Source organism: Prionailurus viverrinus, chromosome A3 (assembly GCF_022837055.1).
Source record: "Prionailurus viverrinus isolate Anna chromosome A3, UM_Priviv_1.0, whole genome shotgun sequence".
Lineage (NCBI taxonomy): Eukaryota > Metazoa > Chordata > Mammalia > Carnivora > Felidae > Prionailurus > Prionailurus viverrinus.
Window position 1 is genome coordinate 29,534,588 of NC_062563.1, and position 20,997 is coordinate 29,555,584.

General features: G+C 55.4%; 2 protein-coding genes across 3 annotated transcripts in view; one reads left to right on the plus strand and one right to left on the minus strand.

Annotated features, from left to right (window-relative positions):
- Nucleotides 1-10,259: 10,259 nt before the first annotated feature.
- On the minus strand, nt 10,260-14,037 carry LOC125162727 (uncharacterized). Of its 2 annotated transcripts, XM_047854089.1 has the most exons (3): nt 12,138-14,037; nt 11,683-11,819; nt 10,260-10,468 (listed from the first exon to the last, which is right to left on the minus strand). In XM_047854089.1, the coding sequence occupies exons 1-3, from the start codon at nt 12,765-12,767 to the stop codon at nt 10,300-10,302; spliced, it is 936 nt and encodes a 311-aa protein (XP_047710045.1). In that variant the 5' UTR covers nt 12,768-14,037; the 3' UTR covers nt 10,260-10,299. The 2 variants fall into 2 exon arrangements, 1 of the variants encoding a protein (XP_047710045.1); XR_007151146.1 differs by having other exon boundaries at nt 10,260-11,819; nt 11,989-14,037.
- A 253-nt stretch (nt 14,038-14,290) lies between these two features.
- EBF4 (EBF family member 4) overlaps nt 14,291-20,997 on the plus strand; it is a 59,168-nt gene continuing 52,461 nt past the window's right edge. Inside the window, exons 1-2 of the mRNA XM_047854088.1 lie at nt 14,291-14,611; nt 15,124-15,245. Of these exons, the coding sequence (XP_047710044.1) occupies nt 14,291-14,611; nt 15,124-15,245 (443 nt within the window). The remainder of the gene's footprint in view (nt 14,612-15,123; nt 15,246-20,997) is intronic.

The following is a 20,997-nucleotide window of genomic DNA, read 5'->3' on the forward strand; positions in this document are numbered from 1 at the left end:
CTGGAATTTTGTTATTTTTGTCAACTCCTGGCTCATAGGTATCTGCTAATCGAAATAACAAAATTTATCCTTGAACCTGTTAATATTCATGGATGAGCCTTTTAATGCTGGGCCATCCTTATATATGTTAGAAAAGCCAAGTTGGTTATGACATAGTGTTCTTTAAGCACACTGCTCCCCTCTACTTACGTCTTTTGTGTCTGTGATCCTAAAAGAGCTTGGATTTCTCTTGTCCTTGTTCCTTCTCCCACCATCCAGTCTGGGCATCAGGACTGAGAAGCAGGGCTTTTAAAAAAAGAGATAGGCATGGCCTGGAAGTGGACACGGGGTGGGAACTATTGGGAGAGCTCGGAGCGTCTCTGCACATTCTTTCTGGGTATGCCAAGAATGCAAGGTCCTAACTGTTCTTAGCCTGTGCCGTCCCTCAGGCTTGTGTTTGCAGAGCAACTCTGAGGAATGCAGTAATATCTCCCTCCAGGACGAACAGCAGGCTTGCCTATTTCCTGCTATAAAAGAGGTAGGTCCCCCGGGCTCAGTGTTCCTCAGCTGCGACACAAACCTGTTGCATGCACAGCGTCCCCTGAGGTCCTTCACATTGTCCCTGTGGGACTTGGCGGGGGGAGGGGGGGCAGGGAGCCAATGTAAACGTTATGTTTATGCTACTTACTGTGCCGTGAGTAATAAAGTTCTTAGTCTCTGACCCAGGAGCCTCGTCTTGGCCAGCATCCATGAAACCGTAAGAGGCCAATTAATCACTTACCAGCAGGATAAATTCAAATGCCAGACCCTGATGGTTTTGGCAGTGAGGATGGGATGCTGACAGAGACAGGGCTTTCTGGAAGAGGCAGGACCCTGTGGACGAGGCCAGGGGTTATGAAAAGATTCCCTGGCATATGTTAGTGAACCCTCTCCCCCACGTGGTGGGCAGCAGGGCAAGAGCTGCTCAAGGGAGCGTCTCACACTGGCCTACCTGTTAAGCAGTGAGAGGTAGGACTGTTAAATAAGTCACGAGAATGGTGCTTTGGTTCCCGCTCATTCTCCTCCATGCAGGAGGTGGAAGGGATTTGTTTTTTTAATGTTTATTTACTTTTGAGCAAGAGAGAGAGAGAGAGAGAGACTGAGAGTGTGAGCAGGGGAGGGGCAGAGAGCGAAGGGGACAGAGGATCCGAAGCAGGCTCCGCGCTGACAGCGGAGAGCCCAACATGGGACTCAGACTCACAAACTGTGAGATCATGACCTGAGCTGAATCAGCCGAAGCTTAACCGACTGAGCCACCCAGGCGCCCCGGGAGGTGCAAGGGATGTTTTGATAGTGGGGCAACAGTATCCATGTGGCTGCTACATCAAAAGACCCCAAAGGGCTGAAATAAACAGTGTCAGCCAGGATGTTTGAAATAGAACTTTAGGTGAACCAAAAGCAGTACAAGTTTATTTGGGTGAGCCCTGCAGGTCACCATTCAAACCCAAAGCCAACGAAAACCTTTGCTTACTGGCCCAGACCTCCTCTGTCCCTCTCTGAGCCCCGGTCCCTCTCTCCCCTCTGCTGCTTTGATGAGAAAGTATGCTTGCAACTTGCTAGAGGCGAGGGCCTCAAACGTTTGTAGCTCTCTAGAATCCAGCCATCCATGGCGCCACCTTACCATGTCCTATGGATAGACGCAGCAGGGGTAGCTGAAGGCACCAAGGAATGCAGTGCAGAACGGGGCGGGGGGGGGGGGGGGGGTGGTGCAAAATGCCCCTGGGGTCGGGTGCTCCCAGGACTGACACTAGAGATACACGGCGGGGGGGGGGGGGGGGGGGGACAGTGGTATGCCAACTCTAAACCCGGAAGCCAAGAGAAAATAATATCCTGCCAGCTGCCCCCACTGCTCCCCCGCAGCACTCTCTGCTCTCCCCCATCCCTCCTTCCACCCCTTCCCCAGCATTCCTTGCCACCCCCCCCCCACCCCCCCCCACCCCCGCCCCTTGGAATGGCAAGGTCTCCTGCAGCTGTTGCGACAGCTCCTGATTGGAGCACAATAAACTCCTTGGTCTGTTTTCCCATAAGGTAAAAAAAAAAAAAAAAAATTCTTTCTCAATTGCTGGGCTCTGAGCAACGTTTGCAGTAGGGAAGGGAAATGAAAGCGGCCCCGTAGCGGGGTCCTTTGTGCCAACTCAATGTACCGCGCGGGGGCTGCCACGGCTGAAAATATAATTGGTATCGGTGCTTGTACAGGCTTGTGCCGTGAGTGCCCCTAAGTGTCAGCGCATTTGCCCTTTCGGAGGCTACTGTTTGTCCCCAGGTGATTCCTGAGCACTCGGAATGGCCCAGAAGAAACTGTATAGGCTTCCAAGAGGAGAAAAGTTAACGGGAGGAATGGCCTCAACGGCCGCAATTACGCCAGAGGCCATCTTCCAGCACAACAGCGCCACCAGCCGGACGCAGTCCCAAAGTACATCGCTTTTTAAAAAAAGGAACCTAGTAACTTGTTACTGACCTATGCAGGTCCTGTCGCTCTCCAACCTGACATTTTGGAACAGGTCAACTTGGATTTGGTGGCTCTCAAGAGAAGGGGACAAAAATCCTTAACAGTCAAATGGAAATTCTTTATTCAAGAGCACAGCTGGCCTGGCCCTGACATTACCTGAATTGTACACGAAAGGGTGGTGGCGATCCCTCTGGGGAGAGCTCCATTCCTCACCTCATCACATGAAGCAAAGCTGCTACCTCAATGGGGCCCTCAATTCACAGAGTGTCCCCCAAGTGCCTGCCTGGTTCCCTGGTCGCTTAACTAAGCTGATACCCGATGATGTCCACATTCAACCTCGGCACTAACAATGCAGAATCAAAAGTATGGGGGCACCTGGGTGGTTCAGTCGGTTAAGCGTCCGACTTCAGCTCAGGTCATGATCTCGTGGTTCATGGGTTCAAGCCCCACTTCGGACTCTGTGCTGACAGCTCAGAGCCTGGAGCCTGCTTCAGACTCTGTGTCCCCCTCTCTCTCTGCCCTTCCCGTGTTCGTGCTATGTCTCTCTGTCTCTCTCAAAAACAAATAAACATTTAAAAAAAATCAGAAGTATGCATGGTCATTCTGCTCAATGTGCAGAACTCAAGGCAGTGCTGATAGCCCCGACTAATACTTCCCGTGATGAGGCCAGGTACATTTTTTACTGCCTTTTGTGTTGTTGTCAATGGGCTGGCTGTCTTGTCTGCAAGTCCGGCCGATCGAAGACGTTTTTCTTGGGAGCTGCAAACTGTGGAAACAAATTTATCTGCCAATCAGACAGACTGGGTCATTCAGAGAGATGCCCACAGTCAGGACCCTTCTCTGGTATGACCAACCAGAATCAGCCTGTTGATCCAGCCTTCAGTGGCCATACCACTGCCTGGATCCATCGTTGCACCAAACATGGTGACACATCCACCGCTGTGGACAGAGCGCAAAGTAAAGACTTGTATCTTTCTGATGAAGAAGCCTCCTTTGGGATGGCTACATACCAGCTTTGGGATGCCTCCCCAAAGTTGGACTGTCTGTCTTACAGTAAAGAGGCTGCACTGCATGGGGCATCGCTCCTGCCTGCTCTTGGATGATTGACCACCTCAGACCTTTGACCCCCTCTCTGGACTCTCACTGGTGCCTCACTGCGGTGGGCAGATTTTCAGGTTCTAGTCTGAGCAGGAGACTGGCCACACCACTGTGGCCCTTGTAACTAAGCCATGCCAACTTTTTGGCTTTTCACACCACCCACAGTCTGACAAGGCTGCCTCTTTGTTGCAAAAGCCACCCAACCCTGGGTGTTCGTCAAGGTATTTGCTGGCCACGCCATCCGGCCTCCTCAAAAATAAACTCAGCTTCTGACTGCCTACCTCATCTCCTTTTGGTCCACACACTGCAGTGAGACAGTGTGGTCACTGCACGCAGTTGTCCCCAGACAGGAATCCTCCTTCGGCCATTTCTTAGGTAACGATCGGGACAAGAGGGGTGGATTCTATAGACCTTTTCTGGGGATTTGAGATTCTGACTAATCCTGGGCATAGACAGTGCTTCCTTTTTTCCTCCAACAATAACCCCAGGCCAGTCTAGCCGCTACAGCCTCCAGTTGTCAGCCTGGCAAAGGGGCCTAGGGGATTCAAACTTCATTCTGATTTAGCCACCTGGATTCTCCTGATGGATTGTACACGATCCCAGGTCACAAAGGTAATGACCACTCGGTTGAGTACACTGCTTGCCCAGTCCCCCTACGCTGGCCCACAGAAGCCAAGGCGGGAGATATAATAGGTCTCTGTACATTTCGTCGCACTCACCCCTGGCCCCTCCAGATAAAAGGTGTGAATAGGGAAAGACTGGAGAAGAGGTGAAGGTGTAGCTATTGGCATGGGGCACACTTCTCCCATAGCCACGGAGGCCTGGTGGCACCCAGATGCCAGTGGGAGCAGGGAGGGAGGGATGATTAACATTCTCTTTGTCCCCCAAATCCTGGCAAAACCATCACCTGGTTGATAGGAGTTAAGCTTCAGCCAGAAACCTGACCCACCTGGCTTTGTCATCCTGTCCGCCTGCCATGGAAACAGGAAACATGTAGGCAGGGATGGTCCCAGACTATGCGGCTGTGCCCTTTGTCACCAATGGCAGCTCCTGAATGCGGAAGCCCCCCCCCCCCCACCGCCCTGTACTTGTACAAACACACCATCCAGCCCACCCCTGTTGCACTTTGACTGGTACAAGTGCACAGAATTTCCCTGTCACCCGAGTGGTCTTGGTTCATATGTGGCAGATGAGGCTGTACCTCCTTGGTGACACTACCCATGTGGCTCAAGCAAAGCAGTGTAATGATGGCACAAATCAGAATTCACCGCCAATCTTGAATTGGAGTGGCATGTGAGTCTTCAAGGCATATGTTTGTATGTGGGCCATGGAATCTCTCCGTCAGAGATGGGATTGCTTTTTGGCCCATCCACTGCCTCTTATAATTATTGGCAGTGAGAGCAGAAATCAGCAGATTAGTCCAAAACTCACTTGTGAGAATTTTAATGGATAATGGCCCGGGTTTAGACTCTATCCTAACTGTCTGGAGTAAGACCTACTGATTCCCTTGGGACTGATTCACTGGTGACCGGATCTGGGACCCTCGGTGGCAAGTTTGAAGCTAATACTTTTAGGGTGGCCTCATCTTGATGCTTGAAGTTCTATAGATAGTAGCCTTAATTAGATTCTGTATGAGACAGATGGAGCAGATTTGGTCCCAGTCTCTGTTGATCAAACTAATCAGAGTGGCGGATGGAGTGGCATATTCATGTGAACATTCGAGTCAGCCAATCGTGCACAGGGTCGATGGTTGGGAGAGGCAAACCACATTGGCCCTGGGCACCGCTGTACATTTTTTACTGGGCATGTCAAGAATATAAGGCCCTGACCACTCCATCTGGGCTATTTCTTAGGGTTGGGTGTGTCCGGTAACCTTGAGGAATGAAGCCCTATCTCTAAGACAAAGAGCTCGCTTATTGCCTTCTGCAAAAGAGGCAGCTTCCCCGTTCTCATGTTCCCCAGACGCAACAGCCCCCAGAGGGCTCCTCCTTGTGCCCCTGTGGGACTTGGAGGGCGAGGGAACTGATGCAAACGTGATGCTTTTGAACTTGCTGTGCTGTGAGCAATAAAGTTCTCTGTCTCTGCTCCAGGAGTCGTGCGTCTTCTGACAGCATCCGTTAACAGGTTGACATTAGCGTCCGGTAACAGGTTGACTTACCAGCTTAAAAGTAGGGCAAGATCAAATTCCAAATACTCACATGTAGTGAGGTGAAAGGGAATAAATGGTCACTGCTAGAAAGGGCCTTGGGAGAAAGGCTGACCTTGGGTGTTATCTCAGTCTGCTCAGGCTGCCGTGACAAAATACCATGGACTAGGGGCTTAAATAGCAGACATTTCTTTTCTTACGTGCTGGAGGCTGGGAAGTCCAAGATGAAGGTGCCAGCCAATTCATTTCCTGGTGAGGACTCTCTTCCCGGCTTGCAGATGGCTGGCTACTCACTGTCATCACATGGTAGGAAAAGAGCTCTCCCTTCCTCTTCTCAAAAGGCCACCAACCCTACCAGATTAGGGCCCCATCCTTAGGTCATGTAACCTTTATCACCTCCTCACAGGCCTGTCTCCAAATACAATCACATTGGGGTTAAGGCCTCAACATATGAATTTCAGACATCAATATTCAGTTCATAACCAGTGTCACTCAGGTTTCAGTTAAGACTATAGATGAGATGGGGCGCCTGGGTGGCTCAGTCGGTTAAGCTCAGGTCATGATCTCGCGGTCTGTGAGTTCGAGCCCCACATCGGGCTCTGTGCTGACAGCTCGGAGCCTGGAGCCTGTTTCAGATTCTGTGTCTCCCTCTATCTGACCCTCCCCCGTTCATGCTCTGTCTCTCTCTGTTCAAAAACAAATAAACGTTAAAAAAAAAAAGACTATAGATGAGAGAAACCTTTCAAGAAATATCGAGAATATGAGGAAGTTGGCTAACTATGGAGAAGGGACTCTGAGTGGTGTGGCCAATGTTTTGGGAGGATGAGTCGGGGCCAAGGAGAAACAGAGCACTGGGGGAACTGAGTATATGGCCAGGAGGGCCAACGTGTGGAATCCACAGTTTCATAGGTGAGTGACAAAGATAGGCATAAGAAGCATTAAAACAAAACAAAAACCTTTTATTGAGGTAAAGTTATTAAAAGTCAGCACTAGGAAAACTACCCAGAAATGGGAAAACTCTTACCCATGACACATGGATAAAATCCCACAGATATAACAATGAGTAAAAGCCAGATACAAGAAAACCACACAGTGCATGATGCCATTTAGATGAACTCCAAAGATGGAGAAAATTCGTTTACGGTGCTGGAAGTCAGGATGGGAATGCAAGCTGGTGCGGCCACTCTGGAAAACAGTATGGAGGTTCCTCAAAAAAATGGGGCGCCTGGGTGGCGCAGTCGGTTAAGCGTCCGACTTCAGCCAGGTCATGATCTCGCGGTCCGTGAGTTCGAGCCCCGCGTCAGGCTCTGGCTGATGGCTCAGAGCCTGGAGCCTGTTTCCGATTCTGTGTCTCCCTTTCTCTCTGCCCCTCCCCCGTTCATGCTCTGTCTCTCTCTGTCCCAAAAATACATAAACGTAGGAAAAAAATTAAAAAAAAAAACCTAAAAATAGAACTACCCTACCACCCAGCGATTTCACTAGTAGGCATTTATCCACGGGATACAGGTGTGCTGTTTTGAAGGGACACATGCACCCCCATGTTTATAGCAGCACTATCCACAATAGCCAAGGTATGGAAAGAGCCCAAATGTCCCTCGATGGATGAATGGATAAAGAAGATGTGGTATATATATATACAATGGAGTATTACTCGGCAATCAAAAAGAATGAAATCTTGCCATTTGCAACTACGTGGATGGAACTAGAGGGTATTAGGCTAAGTGAAATTAGTCAGAGAAAGACAAATATCATATGACTTCACTCATATGAGGACTTTAAGACACAGAACAGGTGAACATAAGGAAAGGGAAACAAAAATAATATAAAAACAGGGAGGGGGACAAAACAGAAGAGATTCATAAATCTGGAGAACAAACAGGGTTACTGGAGGGGTTGTGGGAGGGGGGATGGGCTACATGGGTAAGGGGCACTAAGGAATCTATTCCTGAAATCATTGTTGCACTATATGCTACCTAATTTGGATGTAAGTTAAAAAAAATAAAATTAATAAAAAAAAATAGAAGTCAGGAGAGGGGCATGCATTGATGGGGTGGAGGTTCCAGAGAGGCTGCTGGGATGTGGAAAAGGGCTTGTATCTTAATCTGAACAGGGGTTATATGGGTATATATGTGCAAAAAAAATTATCGAGTGTATGTGTAAAATTACTGTTATACTATAATTTTTTAAAAAATCAACCTTTTTTGAAAACCTAAAAAAAAAAAAAAGAAAAGGTGGGCATTGAGCCAAATTGATCACCCACATACCTTTCACCTAATCTGAAGTGACGTCGCCAGTAAAAACTGCCCACACGCAGCCTGACCCAGAACATGGAGTCCCCTTGTCCGCCATTCTTGTTCAAGGGGAAGCTTGTATCACTGGGGCCCACACCGGGGCGCTTTACTTCTGCTTGCCTGGGCTCTGGAGAACTTCTTGTGTATGTCTTTTCCCAACACGTTCAGGAACATTAGTAGTTTGAAACTAGCCATGGTGGAAACATACCTCATGAAAACTGGCAAACGTGGGGCGCCTGGGTGGCTCAGTCAGTTAAGCGTCCAGCTTTGGCTCAAGTCATGATCTCATGGTCCATGAGTTCGAGCCCTGCATTGGGCTCTGTGCTGACAGCTCAGAGCCTGGAACCTGCCTCAGAATCTATGTCTCCCTCTCTTTACCCACCCCCCCCCCACTCGAGTGCTATCTCTCTCTTTCAAAAATAAATAAACATTAAAAAATTTTTTTGAAAAAAGAAGAAAAGAAAATCAGCAGATGCTACAAATCAGGTTTATTTTTTGAGAAGCGGTTGTGAAACACTTAACCATCGCACCAGTGGACCCTCAGCACCCCAGGCTTACCCAGGAAGTGACTGACGCTAAGGATAACTAGGTGATAATATTTAATTATATTAACTATAATGATAATTAGGCAAGAGTATTGCCTACTCGAGTCTCCAGACCCCGAGTCCATTTCACTGTGTGGTGCATCCCAAGGACCTGGCTCCCATTGGCCAAGTGGCTATCGAAGGTTAAAAGGGAGAGACCTTGATGCTTTCTACCTCAGGAATGGGTCCGGGTGACAGGGCAGGGCTGGGGGACAGGTGGTGGGTGTACTAAGCCCATCTATTTGCAGCATTCTGTGGGACCCCCACATACCTAGTTAGTCATGAGTTCCTGACCTGTACCTCCCAGACAAGTATTCATTACACAAGTATTCATGTGCTAGGCACTATTCTGAACAGTATGGACACCAGAGAAGAGGCAAACCACCTCCCCCCACCCCCATCAGCAAGAGCTACAGGTCAGTAAGTGACAGCGCGTTTTCGTTAAGACGTATCTCTCTTCTGTTCCTCATTCCCCCTTGATCTGCCTTAGTTTAGGCCTTTATTATCGTTTACCTGCATAGTTCCTACCCAGCTCCAGGTCCTATGGGAAGATGTAGGTTCAGGGGGCCCTGAAGCTCATAAAACCAAAGGGGATATTGCTCTTTCAGAAGAAAAATACAAACTGGGGCGCCCAGTCGGTTAAACATCCCACTTCAGCTCAGGTCATGATCTCACGATTCATGAGTTCGAGCTCCACATCCGGCTCTGTGCTGACAGCTCGGAGCCTGGAGCCTGCTTCAGATTCTGTGTCTCCTTCTCTCTCTGCCCCTCCTGCTTGTGCTCTCTCTCTCTCAAAAATCAATAAACATAAAAAAATTTTTAAAGAAATATACAAACTTATGAAAACACAATTATATATAACCATGGGAATGCACTGCAAGGAGCCTTCAAAGGGCCTTGGCAGGGGCCTGTGTGGATGAGGGTCCCTGAGGCTTAAGCTTCCTGGAGAATTGGCCTTTGCCGGGCCATCTCCCCACTTCACCCAGGACAAGGTGAAAAACAGCCCCTTCCCACCTCCCCTCCCCTCCTCCCTTACCCTACCCTGCTTTATCTCAGAAACGATGGCTTCCTTTCCTGTTGACCCCACAGCCATCAGAAAAGGAATTTGATCTTGCCCCACAAGTAAATATATATATCACACTCACACGCTTTTATTTCTGATTTTCCACCACTGCCTGTGGATAGCTAAGGGGCAGGCCTCCAGGGACAGTGTTGGATGTTGCTACAGCATGAGTTTGGAAATCTGCAGGTCCCAGGGATTCCTCTGAAAGCTGCTGGATGAACAAAGCACATCTTGCTGCACCAGGTAAAACAGTCCCCTTCCTCTGCCTCAATGAGGGTGAGACTAGTTGTCTTTGAGATGGTTCGTGACTGGTAGGGGTGTAGACAACCAGGAAAATTGAGGGGACGTGCAATCTGTCTTTTAGCCCAGAAATTGGAGATGGGAGCTCAACTCTTCTTCCAGAGTGTTGACTCCAATTGTGTATTATTCAACACTGAGTAACTCAACCTAGATTCGGGAGTGGGAGGGATCCCAAGGCAAGATGAACACCTGTAGTGTGGGTCTTTCCCCTGGCAACAGGGGAAGTCAGCCAGGAGGAAGGCTGAGAGCCGGGGCATACCCACAAGGAAACCTTCTGGAATGGCCCCAGGCATTTTCTTTTTCTTCACGGAACACGCGAACAACCGTATTTAGTGGATGCTTTAGTATGTTTATTCTGTCCCTCTGTTAATTCCTATCAGAAAACTTGACCTTGAAGTGGATCCAAGTGCCTGAATCTCCTGGGCCTCCAGGGGGCGCTGCGGCCCAACACTCAGCCTGGCCTGGAGCCTTGTGCCTAAGGCACCACCTGGGATTGGTTTTCTGTGGTGTTGCAGCCCCCTTTTGGAGAGAGGGAGGGGGGAGGGGGAGAGAGAGAGAGACAGAGAGTTAGTTTTGATTTTTGAAATACTGTTTTAAGGCCCAGACCTACAGGAAAAATGCTCTGCTCTCCTGCATCCCCTGGGGTGCTCCAGGTGCTCCACCTTGAAGCCCATACTGCAAATCCACGCGTTCAGCTCTACTGGCCTTTACAGATGCTGTCCTGGTCTCAGGCTCAGGCCCTTCTTCTGTACTGGCCCCAGTACTCGCCCCTGCATCTTTACAGCCCAGGTCACTCACTCTGCAGTGACTCCGAGTGTTCGTTCACCAGGCACCGTGGTGCCCATGAAGCACAAGACAGAAAAACACACCCGGAATTCCAAGAAACAGACTTGCTGGATCTAAAGCAGAGACACTTACCTCCAACCACAAGGACTGACTCAGACTTTCCTCGCTGGCCTTCCATTTACTGGCCCAACCGATAACCGTCATCACCCAGAGGCCTTGCCCCTTGGTGCAGTGGCTCTAACCCAGAAGCCTTTCTCTGGGGCTGCAGGACCTGGGAAGCCTCAGACACCATCCTGGTTGGTTTCTTTCTAGTCCATGTGGTTAATAATAGAAACCCATACAAGTCAGGAGCCCATCCAACCTGGTCTTAGCTCAATGCCATTAACAGTCCCTTTCTGCCCCGGGTTAACTCTGAGCACCCATACCCCAACCCTACTTTGGGAAGAGTCTTCTAGAGCCGTGAAGATCTGCAACAGCCAAGCCCTTCAACCGTCATGAAGAGGAACGTGGACCCTGTTGCTTCCAGAGAAGAAAGGTGGGGGCACACCCTCCCCCCCCCCCCCCCCCCAGGAACCAGCCAGATGAAAGGCCTGCTGTTGTTGACAGTGGTAGCCTGTGTTGGGGGAGGAGTAAGATCTTTGGTGTCAGGTAAGCAAGGGACTAGCACAGAAAGGGAATGGAGGGAAGAGTGGCAAGGGACATCCAGATCAGGCATCAAAGGGCTCAGAATGTCCCTAAACTAAGTCCCTAAATGTCTACTCGGGGAGCCATGAACATCTGGAAGTTTCTAAGCAAGTGGTGGCAGGAGAATGGAGGGTGACTGGGCTGGGCAGCTGGGGGCAGGGAGATAGCTACGAAGGTCATCATCAGACAAGGGCGGAGTTCTCCTCCAAGCCAGAGTGGAGTCCGGTAGAGGACCAATAAGTTTCATTGTTAAAGATACTCACTGTGGGCACTGGGGCAGGGAAGAGGACCCCGAGGGGGAATCCTTACAATCTGACAAAGAGTTGGCTGTGGTCAGGGTGAGGAAAGTATCCGAGATGAACCCCTGGGCTCCAAGCCTGATGGGCGTCAGGAGGAGGTGCTGCGGACAGACAAGAGGGGTGGGGGTGGGGGGGCAGGAGGAGGAGCTGGTTTGTGGAGACGAAGCAGCCACATCCCAGGCCCAGGGACAGAGCTATTGCGTTAGGGACCCTCCATGGAGGCAGGTGCTCCCCTCCTCCCCAGGGAGTCAAGGCCGCCTCTGTCCTCACCGGCTGATATTCAGGGCTGGCGGAAGCAGGACGGAGGCCCACACTAGGAGATCACGTCCCCAAGACAGCCTCTGAGGCTGTGGAAGATCACCGGCTCTCTGAGGGGAGGAGGGAGAAGGCAGCAAGGCACAGCAGCCCGGGGTACTCACGGGGTCAAGAGAGGCAGAGTGGTCTGACCATCTGGATGGCTTCCCTGGGAGGGAGGGGGGAGGCTGGAGAGCCCAGTGCCGCAGGGAGTCAGAGGGCCTGAGGCCTGAGAAAAGAGCAAACAGCGGCAGAGCTGGAAGGGAGCCAGACCGCCAGGGTTTCGGAGTGGCTTGCGGGGGGCTGGGGAGGCATCCTTGGTGGAGTGCTCCCAGGACTCTCAGACACAGGAGGGGCACATGTTGGCGGGAGAGGCGGGGACAAGGGGAGGGTTCCTTTAAGAATGCGGAGGTCTGAGCAGAGGAAAGAAGGATGACCAGATGGGGCAGCATCAGGAGGTAGAGAAGATGGGACTTAGTAAAGGGGTCCCTGGGTCCGCATGTTTTTCGGGGGTGCAAGGACAGAACAGAATGGGCGATAAGACTGAGAATGGATGAAAACCACGAACGGCTGAGAGAGACAGGCAGGATCCGGCCGCCATTCCCCAGATCCTCTCCGTGAAGGAAGAGGTAGGCTGTCTGCTGGAAATGTAGAGAGCCAGAGGTAGGTTTGAAGGTCAGAGAGAGGCGTGAAGCAAGTGCAGAAAGCTGTGAGGGTTTCTCTAAAGCAACGCTTCCCAACCGTGATGGGTGCATACGTCCCCTGGGCTCTTGTAAAACTGTAGGTTCCGATTCAGCGAACCCGGGGAAGCACCTAAGATTCTGCCTTTCTAACAAGCTCCAGGTAGCGCTGATGCTGGTGGTCCAGGGCCCACGCTGGGAGGAGCAAGGATTTAGAGTCAGGAAAGAGACTGGCAGAAGAATTCACCCTAGGGAGAGACCTACCTTTGATAATCTCACCCAGGGTTAAAGCTGACACCTGGGGAAGTCCGGGTGGGAGCCACAGGTCCTGCAGGTGATGGGGAGGGAGACATGGAGAAGAGGCGAGAAGTCAGAGAGAAGGTAGGGGAGCCTCCGGGGTGATAGGAGGCCCAGCAGTGTCCCCTGGGACCCCTCATCTAGGTCGATGTGGGTGGCTCCCCAACTGCACACTTGGAGGTCCCCCAACAGGATGGGAGTCAGCTGGGGCCAGAAAGTGGTATTCCGCGGGGGGGGGGGGGGGGGGGGCGGCAAAGGGCAAGTCGCAGGCAGAGCAGGACACCCCCATGCCGCCCTGCAGGGCAGTACTGGACTCCTTCTGGGCTTGTTCAAAGCTTAGCCAGCATACACCAGGCCAGAGTGTGAGGAGAGGGGCAGAAATGGCTCTGCTCCTGGGAACAAGGGTGAGTTGATTTTTGTGCCAGAAACTAAAAAAAAAACAAAGAAAGAAAAAAGTAATGAAACCCGCGAAGGAAGACGCTGGGGAGAAAGAGGAGGTGCGTTGGGCTCGGAGTCCTAACTCTCAGTCCCCAGTGTCTAACTGGCAATCAGAAATCAAGAGGTTTCAGGAAGGCACGGTCCGCCAACGAACATGCTGTAGGTTTGGGCAACCCAGGGAAGGGGCCTAGGGATGGGGTGCGCAGGGACGCCGCTCGCTAGGCTGTCTGGGGCCCAGCCTAAGAGAGAGAGGGAGCTTTGAGTCCTAGGCTGAGGTCACACCGAGGTCAGGTTCACCAGGGGGAAATACAAGGAGGACAGCAGGGTGAGCAAAGAACAAGAGTAAAAGCTTGGAGGCGTCGGAATGAGCAGCAAATGCAGGAACAGGGTGTCAGCGCGGGGAATACGGCGGGTACTCGGAGAGGGAGGTGAGAGGCCAGAAGCCCGAGCTCTGTCCCGCGGCGACCCCGAGGCGGCGGAGGTTTCTGAGGGCGGCGTGGCGCGCTCCCCTGGCTTTGGCCTGGCTCCCTCGCGTCGCAGCCCCGTCTGCCCCCCAGCCCGGGCCTCCCGGGGCCCGCCCGTCCCCCGCGTTCCTCCCCGCGGCCTCGGCCAGGCCGCAGCCCCCAGCCCCGGCGACCGACTCGCCAGGATCCGCCCCACCGCGGCGGCCCGGGCCCAGCCGCTCCTCCCCCGATGATGTCACGTCCCCGGCCGCCCCTCGGCCGGCCGCGCCGCCCCGCCCCCGCCTCCCCCGGCCCCCAGTCCCCTGGGCCCGCCCGCTCCCGCCATCCCTCCTCCCGCCCGCGCTCCCTCCCTTCGACTCCCGCTCCCCCGGGAGCGGCGGCGGCGGCGGCGGCGGCGGGATGGCCCGGGCCCGCGGCCAGGCCCCGGGGAGCGGCGGCCGGCGGCGGCCGCGGCGGGGCGGCGCGGGAACCGGGCCCCGGGGGGAGTCGGCCGGGCTGCTGCTGCTGCTGCTCCAGGTGCTGCCGCCCGGGGCTGCGGCAGGGCCGGGGCGCCGGGGCACGCGGGGAGCCGGCGGCGGCGGCGGCGGCGTCTGCTGGCCCGGCGCTGCCCCTGCCTTTCCCCGGGACGCGCGGCTGCTGCTGCTCCTGCCGCCGCTGCCGCCGCTGTCGCCGCCGCCGCCGCCGCCGAGCTCCGCGCCAGCAGCCTCCGCCTCCCGGATGGTAATCAGCGCCCCGCGCCGGCGCCGCGGGCGGGCGGGAGGTGGGGGCGGTGAGGGGGAAAGGGCGGGCGGCCCCGCGCCCCCGCCTCGCCGGAGGCAGCTCCCGGGGCGCTCGCCCCCCCCCCCCTCCGACGACCGCGGCCCTGGGCAGCCGCCAGAGCGCGCCTCTGGGGCGCCTCCGCGCGGACCGGGAGCCGGCTCCGCTCCCGCCCTCCCCGCCTCGCTCGCAGTCCGCCCGCCGGCGCTCAGGCCGCGGGGGAATCCCTCCATCTCCCCGCCCCGCGCCCCGGGAGGGGAGGGGACAGCGCTGGCGCTCGCGGACCCGCTTTCTCCGAGGGAGCGCCCGAGAGGCGAGCGCGCACTGAGACGCGGGGACTGGGCGCTGCGCTGAGCTCCCGGAGGCGCCCGGTGCCGTCGGGTCGGGCCGAGCCGAGACGCCCGCAGCCGCGGCGGGACCGCATTCCCGGCGGCGGGGGCGCCCACCGACTGCGCGCCCTTATGTTCCCCGCGCAGGACACTCTGCCCCGCGGCGGGCTGAACCTGAAGGAGGAGCCGCTGCTGCCCGCCGGCCTGGGCTCGGTGCGCTCCTGGATGCAGGGCGCGGGCATCCTGGACGCCAGCACCGCGGCGCAGAGGTAAGCGCTCGGACGCGACCCAGTGCGCTCGGGCTGGAGTGCTCCGCGCCGCCTTCGCTCAGCCTGCTGAGCTGCTGGGGCGAGGGGTGGGGGGGAGCCCCCAACTCTGGACAGTGCCGGCAAGCTCTCCTGCCCACCCTGCCCCGAGTGCCTCTGCTTCCTCCTGAGGCTGTGGGGCGGGCCGGGGCGGGGCTTCTGCCACCTCTGCCGCGGTCCCGGCTCTGATTTCTGGTTTCTGACTGTCGCTCCGGGGCCGGGCGGTCCACGGCTCTAGAGTAGAAGGTATCCCCGCTGCCTGCTGTCCCTGAGCCATGCCCCACAGCCACCGGCCGTCAAGGAACAGCCAACCCCTCCTTCGTGGGCAGTCCCACTGCCTCTCCTTGTCCAATTCCGCGGCTCTCTGCCAGGAAAGGCACAAAACCCAGCCCCCTTTCTGCTTTCCCACGCCCCTCAGAGTTGAAGGAGGGGGGTGTGCCAGAGCCAGAGAAGCGTCTGGGGGTTGAAGAGTAGGGAAGAAGCGAGGTGGGCAGTCGACTTGGCTTGAATGATTGGGGCTGGGGCTGGGGCTGGGGCTGGGGCAGGGCGCTCAGGTCCCGCCTCTCCTCAAAGTGGTTTCCTGGTGGTCCTGGGGGAGGCAGAGGGTCCCTGGGAACCCAGCACCCATGCCCATCTCCTCTGACGCCTTTGCAGGAGTATGGGCAGGGGGCCTGGGTGGGGAATGGACTCCTGGATTTGGGAAGGAAGTTTAAAAGGTTTGTTGACCTGTTCCTCGTAACACCTGGACCGCGGACTTGTTGTGCCCCTGCTTGTGGGCGGTGCGTGCGTGTTGGGGCTGGGAGGGGGATGTTAGCTCTCCTGCCAGGAGTTCTCAGTGGTTGGGACTAGGGAGGTGCTGCCTCTGCACACCCCGAGGGCACTTGGGAGCTGGGCTTCCCAGGGGTCTGAACAGCTACTTGTCCAGCAGCCAGAGGGGATTCTGATGGGGGGGAGGGGGGTGCCAGGGCAGAGCAGGTCTGGCACCCTGCCCCAACATTCACATCCCCAAGCCTGTTCAGGGGACACCAACCCGAACCTCAGCCCTTACAGACACACACCTTGTTTCATGTGTGAACTGAACCCTGTGTTTCTGCACCCCTGTCCTTTCCTGATTGTCGGAGGGAGTGCTGGGTGGTGGTGGGGGGGGGGGGCGGCTCTCTCTTGAACTCATCTCTTCAAGAGGAGAGGGTCTTGCCGATGAATTAATTTACATAGCTTTCCTCATGATATAACTATATTTCAGAAAAATGGGTAAGTAGCAAACCAAAACCCACCTTTTCTAATACAACAACCGTTAACGTTTTAGTGTATTTCCTTCCCATCTTTTTTCCCATTCACATTCCCCCCGCCACCCCCCCCCCCCGCCGGCTGTGTATACAGTTCTGTATCCTGCCTGTTTTTCTGTTGGTTCTGGTTTTTTATTTAATTTGACGTGGTCAGTTTCTTAATGGGGGCTCCCTCTTTTTCTCCACCATCGGCTGTGGTGAGAGCTCCTTGTAAGAGTGGGTGAAGAGGTCCAGTGGGGCCTCGGGGGTGTAAGTCCCTTATTTCTCTCCCACCTGCCCCTCTGCATCTGTCTCTAGCCAGCAGATTTGATGAGGGGGAAGCAGATGCACAAGGAGGCAGTGCACTTGTAGCCTGTGTAGTTACAGAAGTGCAGGGATGAGGCCCTTTGCCAGGGGATCTGACCAGAGGGGTGTCATCTGCAGGCGGGCATTCTTGAGTGGCACTGAGGTGTCCAGTCTGAGTCCCCAGGGCCACATTGCTAGGACTCAGTAGGCTTCCCCAGTTTGGCGAGGGGGCATTTCTTCAGGCCTGGGCTCCTTCTCTGCAAGTCCAGAGACTTCTGGGCCTCAGGGCACAGACTGGGAGGCCCTGCCCCCATTTGGGGGACTCTGGGCCCCCTCCTTCCACAGGGGAGCACGCTGAACCTTTCTCCTCATTCTTCTAACAGCGGCCCGTCGTCTCTCCAGTTTGTGTCTTGGTCCCCAGTCAGTCCTCTGCTCTGGTCTTTCCCTCCTGAAACAGCAACAACCAACCTTCCTTTCTCTGCCCCTGCCTCTTCAACCTCTGCCCAGCTCCGCCCCGTCGCACCTCTGGGAAACGTGCCCAGGAGCACTCTTCCCCAAGGCTGCTTGGGATCTGACAGTGTCCTTGATGCCTTTGCCCCACAGCCCCCTGATTGTCAAGGCTTCTAGACATTTCCTCACAGTCAGAGGTCAACTTTTAACAGTAGCACTCCCTTGCCCTCCACGTCTTTCCTCCCAGGTTTGAAGGTTAACCTCCCTCCCCCCCCCACCTCAGCCTCCTAGCCCACTGCTCCAGGCCCAGTCTCTCACCCCCCACCCAAATCATCTACCATGCCCTGGGGGGACCAGAGCAATATTTCCAAAGAACTTTTCTCCACTCTGTTCCTCTCCAGTTAAAACCTTCAGTCACCCCTACTTCCTCCCAGGTATTCAGCACTCAAGGCTCATCTCCCTCTGGCCCCAAACTCCCTTGGAGCCCTTGACCTGATACATGGCATCTAACAACGCCTCTTGAAACAGTTTCCCTGGCCCCAGCATGCACAAAACCCACGGAATAAACTCTTTTGGTCTCGGGGACCACCCCTCACCCCAGCACCTCCTCCATTTGCACCCTCCCACCCAGACCTCAGTTCTTAGTGCTGCCTAAGGATACCGGCCGCAGTATCAGTCAGCCTGTGCCCCTCCAGCCTGTGCCTTCCTTTAGGACCAGGATAGTGGCTTGTTCATCCTGGTGTCCTCAGCACCAGGACAGGCTAGAGCAGTCAGCAGGGGGGCCAACGAGGATCTGCTGAAGGACACAGGAGTGGATGTTAGAAAGTTCCCAAATCCCTTTCTGCTGGGCTCCCCTCTCCATGTCGGTGGACTCCAAGATCCACCTGACTCCAGGAACCGGGTACTGGGACAGCCAAATTGTACAGAAGGGAGGGGTGGAGAAGGCCCAGGACCTGCCCAGATGGGTAAGGGAGGCTCTCTGCCAAGAGGAAGGAAGTCCTGAGCAGAAGAGGGGTAGGGAGAAAAGAGGGGCTCCGTGCCCTTGCCCTGGAGAGGCAACAGGGGAGGGAAGGGAAGTCGGGTGCAGAGGGCTGGCGGGAACTTCTCAGTGGGGAGCTCTGCGCAAGGATCCCTGGCCAGCGCTCTGACTTCATCTCCAAGCTGCAGGTCCCAGCCCCAGCCCGTGTGCTCCGGATGACCCTGCAGACCACGTCCTCTTGCTGAGGTGCGCGGCCCCGGCGGCAGCCCAGGGAGACCCCTGCAAGACCCAAACCCGCCCTCCGCCTTGAGCTGGTCCCAGCACACAGGCAGGCCCTGAGAGGGAAGCCAGCTGGGGCTGCCTTTCCTGTAAGCAGCTGCAGGCTGGCCTCCCTGCTAGGAAATGCTTTTGTTTGCTTTAATAATTAATAGCCGCTCCTCAGACTGGGACCTGGCAGGCAGGCCTGTGGGTGGGTGGCAAGGGAGTGGGCAGAGAGAAGCAGGGTGGGCAGCCCTACAGCTGGAAGGGTGGGCAAGAGGAAGGGTGGGAGAGCTGGCCAGTGAGACCCCTTCCCTCCCACCCCCTCACTGGGGTCCCCCGGTGGTTGAGACATCTTCCCATGGCAGGTGAGCCCAGCCGATGCCGCAGCGGGAATGGGGATATGAAGCAGTGGAATGAGGCAGTGGGAGCAGGGGATACGAAGCAGCCCCAAAGCCTCCGCTCCCGCAGACCCCTCTGGACACGGTTCAGAGCCTCGGGGTCCTCCCGGTGCCCACACCGTCCAGGTGTGTGCGCCCCCGTGAGCTGCCGCTTTTATCTTCCTGTTTGGTGGCACAGCTGGGCTCTGGGCATGGTGGGCCGGGCAGGGCGCAGCCAACAGATCCTGTGCCGGCCCCAGCGTGATGGTTATCAGCAGTCCCAAGGGGCCCCGGGGAGGTGGGGGCCTGCAGGGAGCAGGGCCAGCGGGACACTTGGAGGAAGAGAGGACCAGAGAAAGGTGCCAGGCGGTGCCAGGATGGGGAAAAGAAGAACTGCGATTAGCAGAGACTTTAGGGAAAGGGGAGGCAAAAGGATGAGATACAGGAGACATGCTTTTTGTTCCACACCTCCTGGGGGAGGGCAGGTTAAAAGCCCCCCCTCCCCGCCATTACAGATGCCTTCGGGGCTTGTCCCCATTTCCCCAGCTCCCCAGATTCCAAGGTGGATCAGGCCCAAGCCAAGCCATTGCTCAGAACTTCGGCCTGTCCAGGCGGGCACGAGTGGGGGGGGGGGGAGGCGGGAGGAGGTGTCTCTGGGGGGACGCCAAACTCCAGCCTCGGCCCCTCGTCCTCTGAGGGTTTGGGAGGCTTGTTTTAGATTGCTCGTGTTTATTATAAGCGTGTAGTCAAGGACGTAAGGAGCCCCAGGTGACCTCCCGAGGAGACAGCTGAGACTGTGAGATGCTCTCTGCCCTGGAAAGCTGTCGCGGGGTCCAGCAGCTGCCTGGAGAAGGGTGCACCCCGCTCAGCCTGGCCAAGGAGCATCTCCAGGGGGCCGCTGTGGCCCCAGCAACGGCAGCCGGACAACTCTGCAGCCCCCAGCGTGTCCCCGCACGCATCCCCCACGTGCTTTAAAGCACAGGCCACCTGAATGGCCCCGGCTGTGAGGGTCGGGTTGTCCTTGAGGTCAGCTTGAACCTGGATTTCCTGCACAGTGCTCAGGAAGCCCACGCGCATCCCTGCCTGCTACAAAGCAGGTGTCCTCAGACCCTAAAGGAAAGCCTCACCAACCAGAGCTCTTCTGTCCCAGCCGCCTTTAACTTCTGGGCTGTTTCCAGAAGAGAAGCTGGCAAGGGGGCAAAGTGGGCCCTGGCGGGATTTTGAAAATGAGCCCTTTGTCCCCCCACATCCGGGGTCTTGAGTACAAGAGCAAATGCCCCGCCACCTCAGCCCACTCCAGAGTCGACAGGAAACTGTTCTGAACATTTTGTCGAGAACAGTCTTTTGAAGAAAGCCAGGAGATGGGTAATTCTTTCTGGAGCCTCACAAAAGTGATCGACGTGGCTGTTTTCGTCACTCCGCTGCGTTTATCTGAAAAAGGCGCCCATGCGGCATGCTCTGTGCACTAACGATGCTAAGTGAACGAAATGTCTCTGAATTATAGGCTCCGGCAACACATGCACCAGGTGAACCAGTTTTTAGGCCTATCCGCCAAGTTGCACTCAGTCCCTTGGGCTGTAATTTTACTGGCTTCCAACACACCGCGGGCCTCTCGATGGCTGGTAGTTGGTACCCCACCCAAATCCCCTCCGGACCCTTGGTAAAGGGTCTGCTTCCCCTGCCGGCATCTGCCTCCCGGAACCTCCGCAGGCTGCCAGGACCCGCTCTGCCCACTTGCGCGCCAGGCCGCAAAGTACCTTAGAAACGCTGCCCCGGGAGCCCTCAGCCAATGGCTGAAGTTGCTGGATGACTACCCCAGCTCCTTCCTCCAGCCCTCCGGCAGATAACTCTGCAGCACCTGTTCTAGACTGTTTCCAGAGCTCCCAGCCGCCTGAGCTGCAGTTGCCCAGGGCAGTAACTTGTTGATAAGGCACCCTTTAGGGAGTGCCTTTCCCTGTCTCATTCCCCAGCCTGGCCAAGTGTTTCCTGGAATCACTGTTTGCCTTTGAAGCCTTGCCTCTCCAGACTTCAGGGACTCTACTCCTGCTGCCCTTCTTTCTTGTAGATAAAGGATTCAT

Coding starts and splice junctions, on each gene's coding strand:
- LOC125162727 (XM_047854089.1), bottom strand. CDS start 12,767: ATGCACCCATCACGGTTGGGAAGCGTTGCTTTAGAGAAACCCTCACAG. Junction 11,820..12,137: donor ACTCTGCCTCTCTTGACCCC/GTGAGTACCCCG, acceptor GTCTGTCCGCAG/CACCTCCTCCTGACGCCCAT. Junction 10,469..11,682: donor TCCCTGCCCCAGTGCCCACA/GTGAGTATCTTT, acceptor TCTCTCCAAAAG/GGGGCTGCAACACCACAGAA.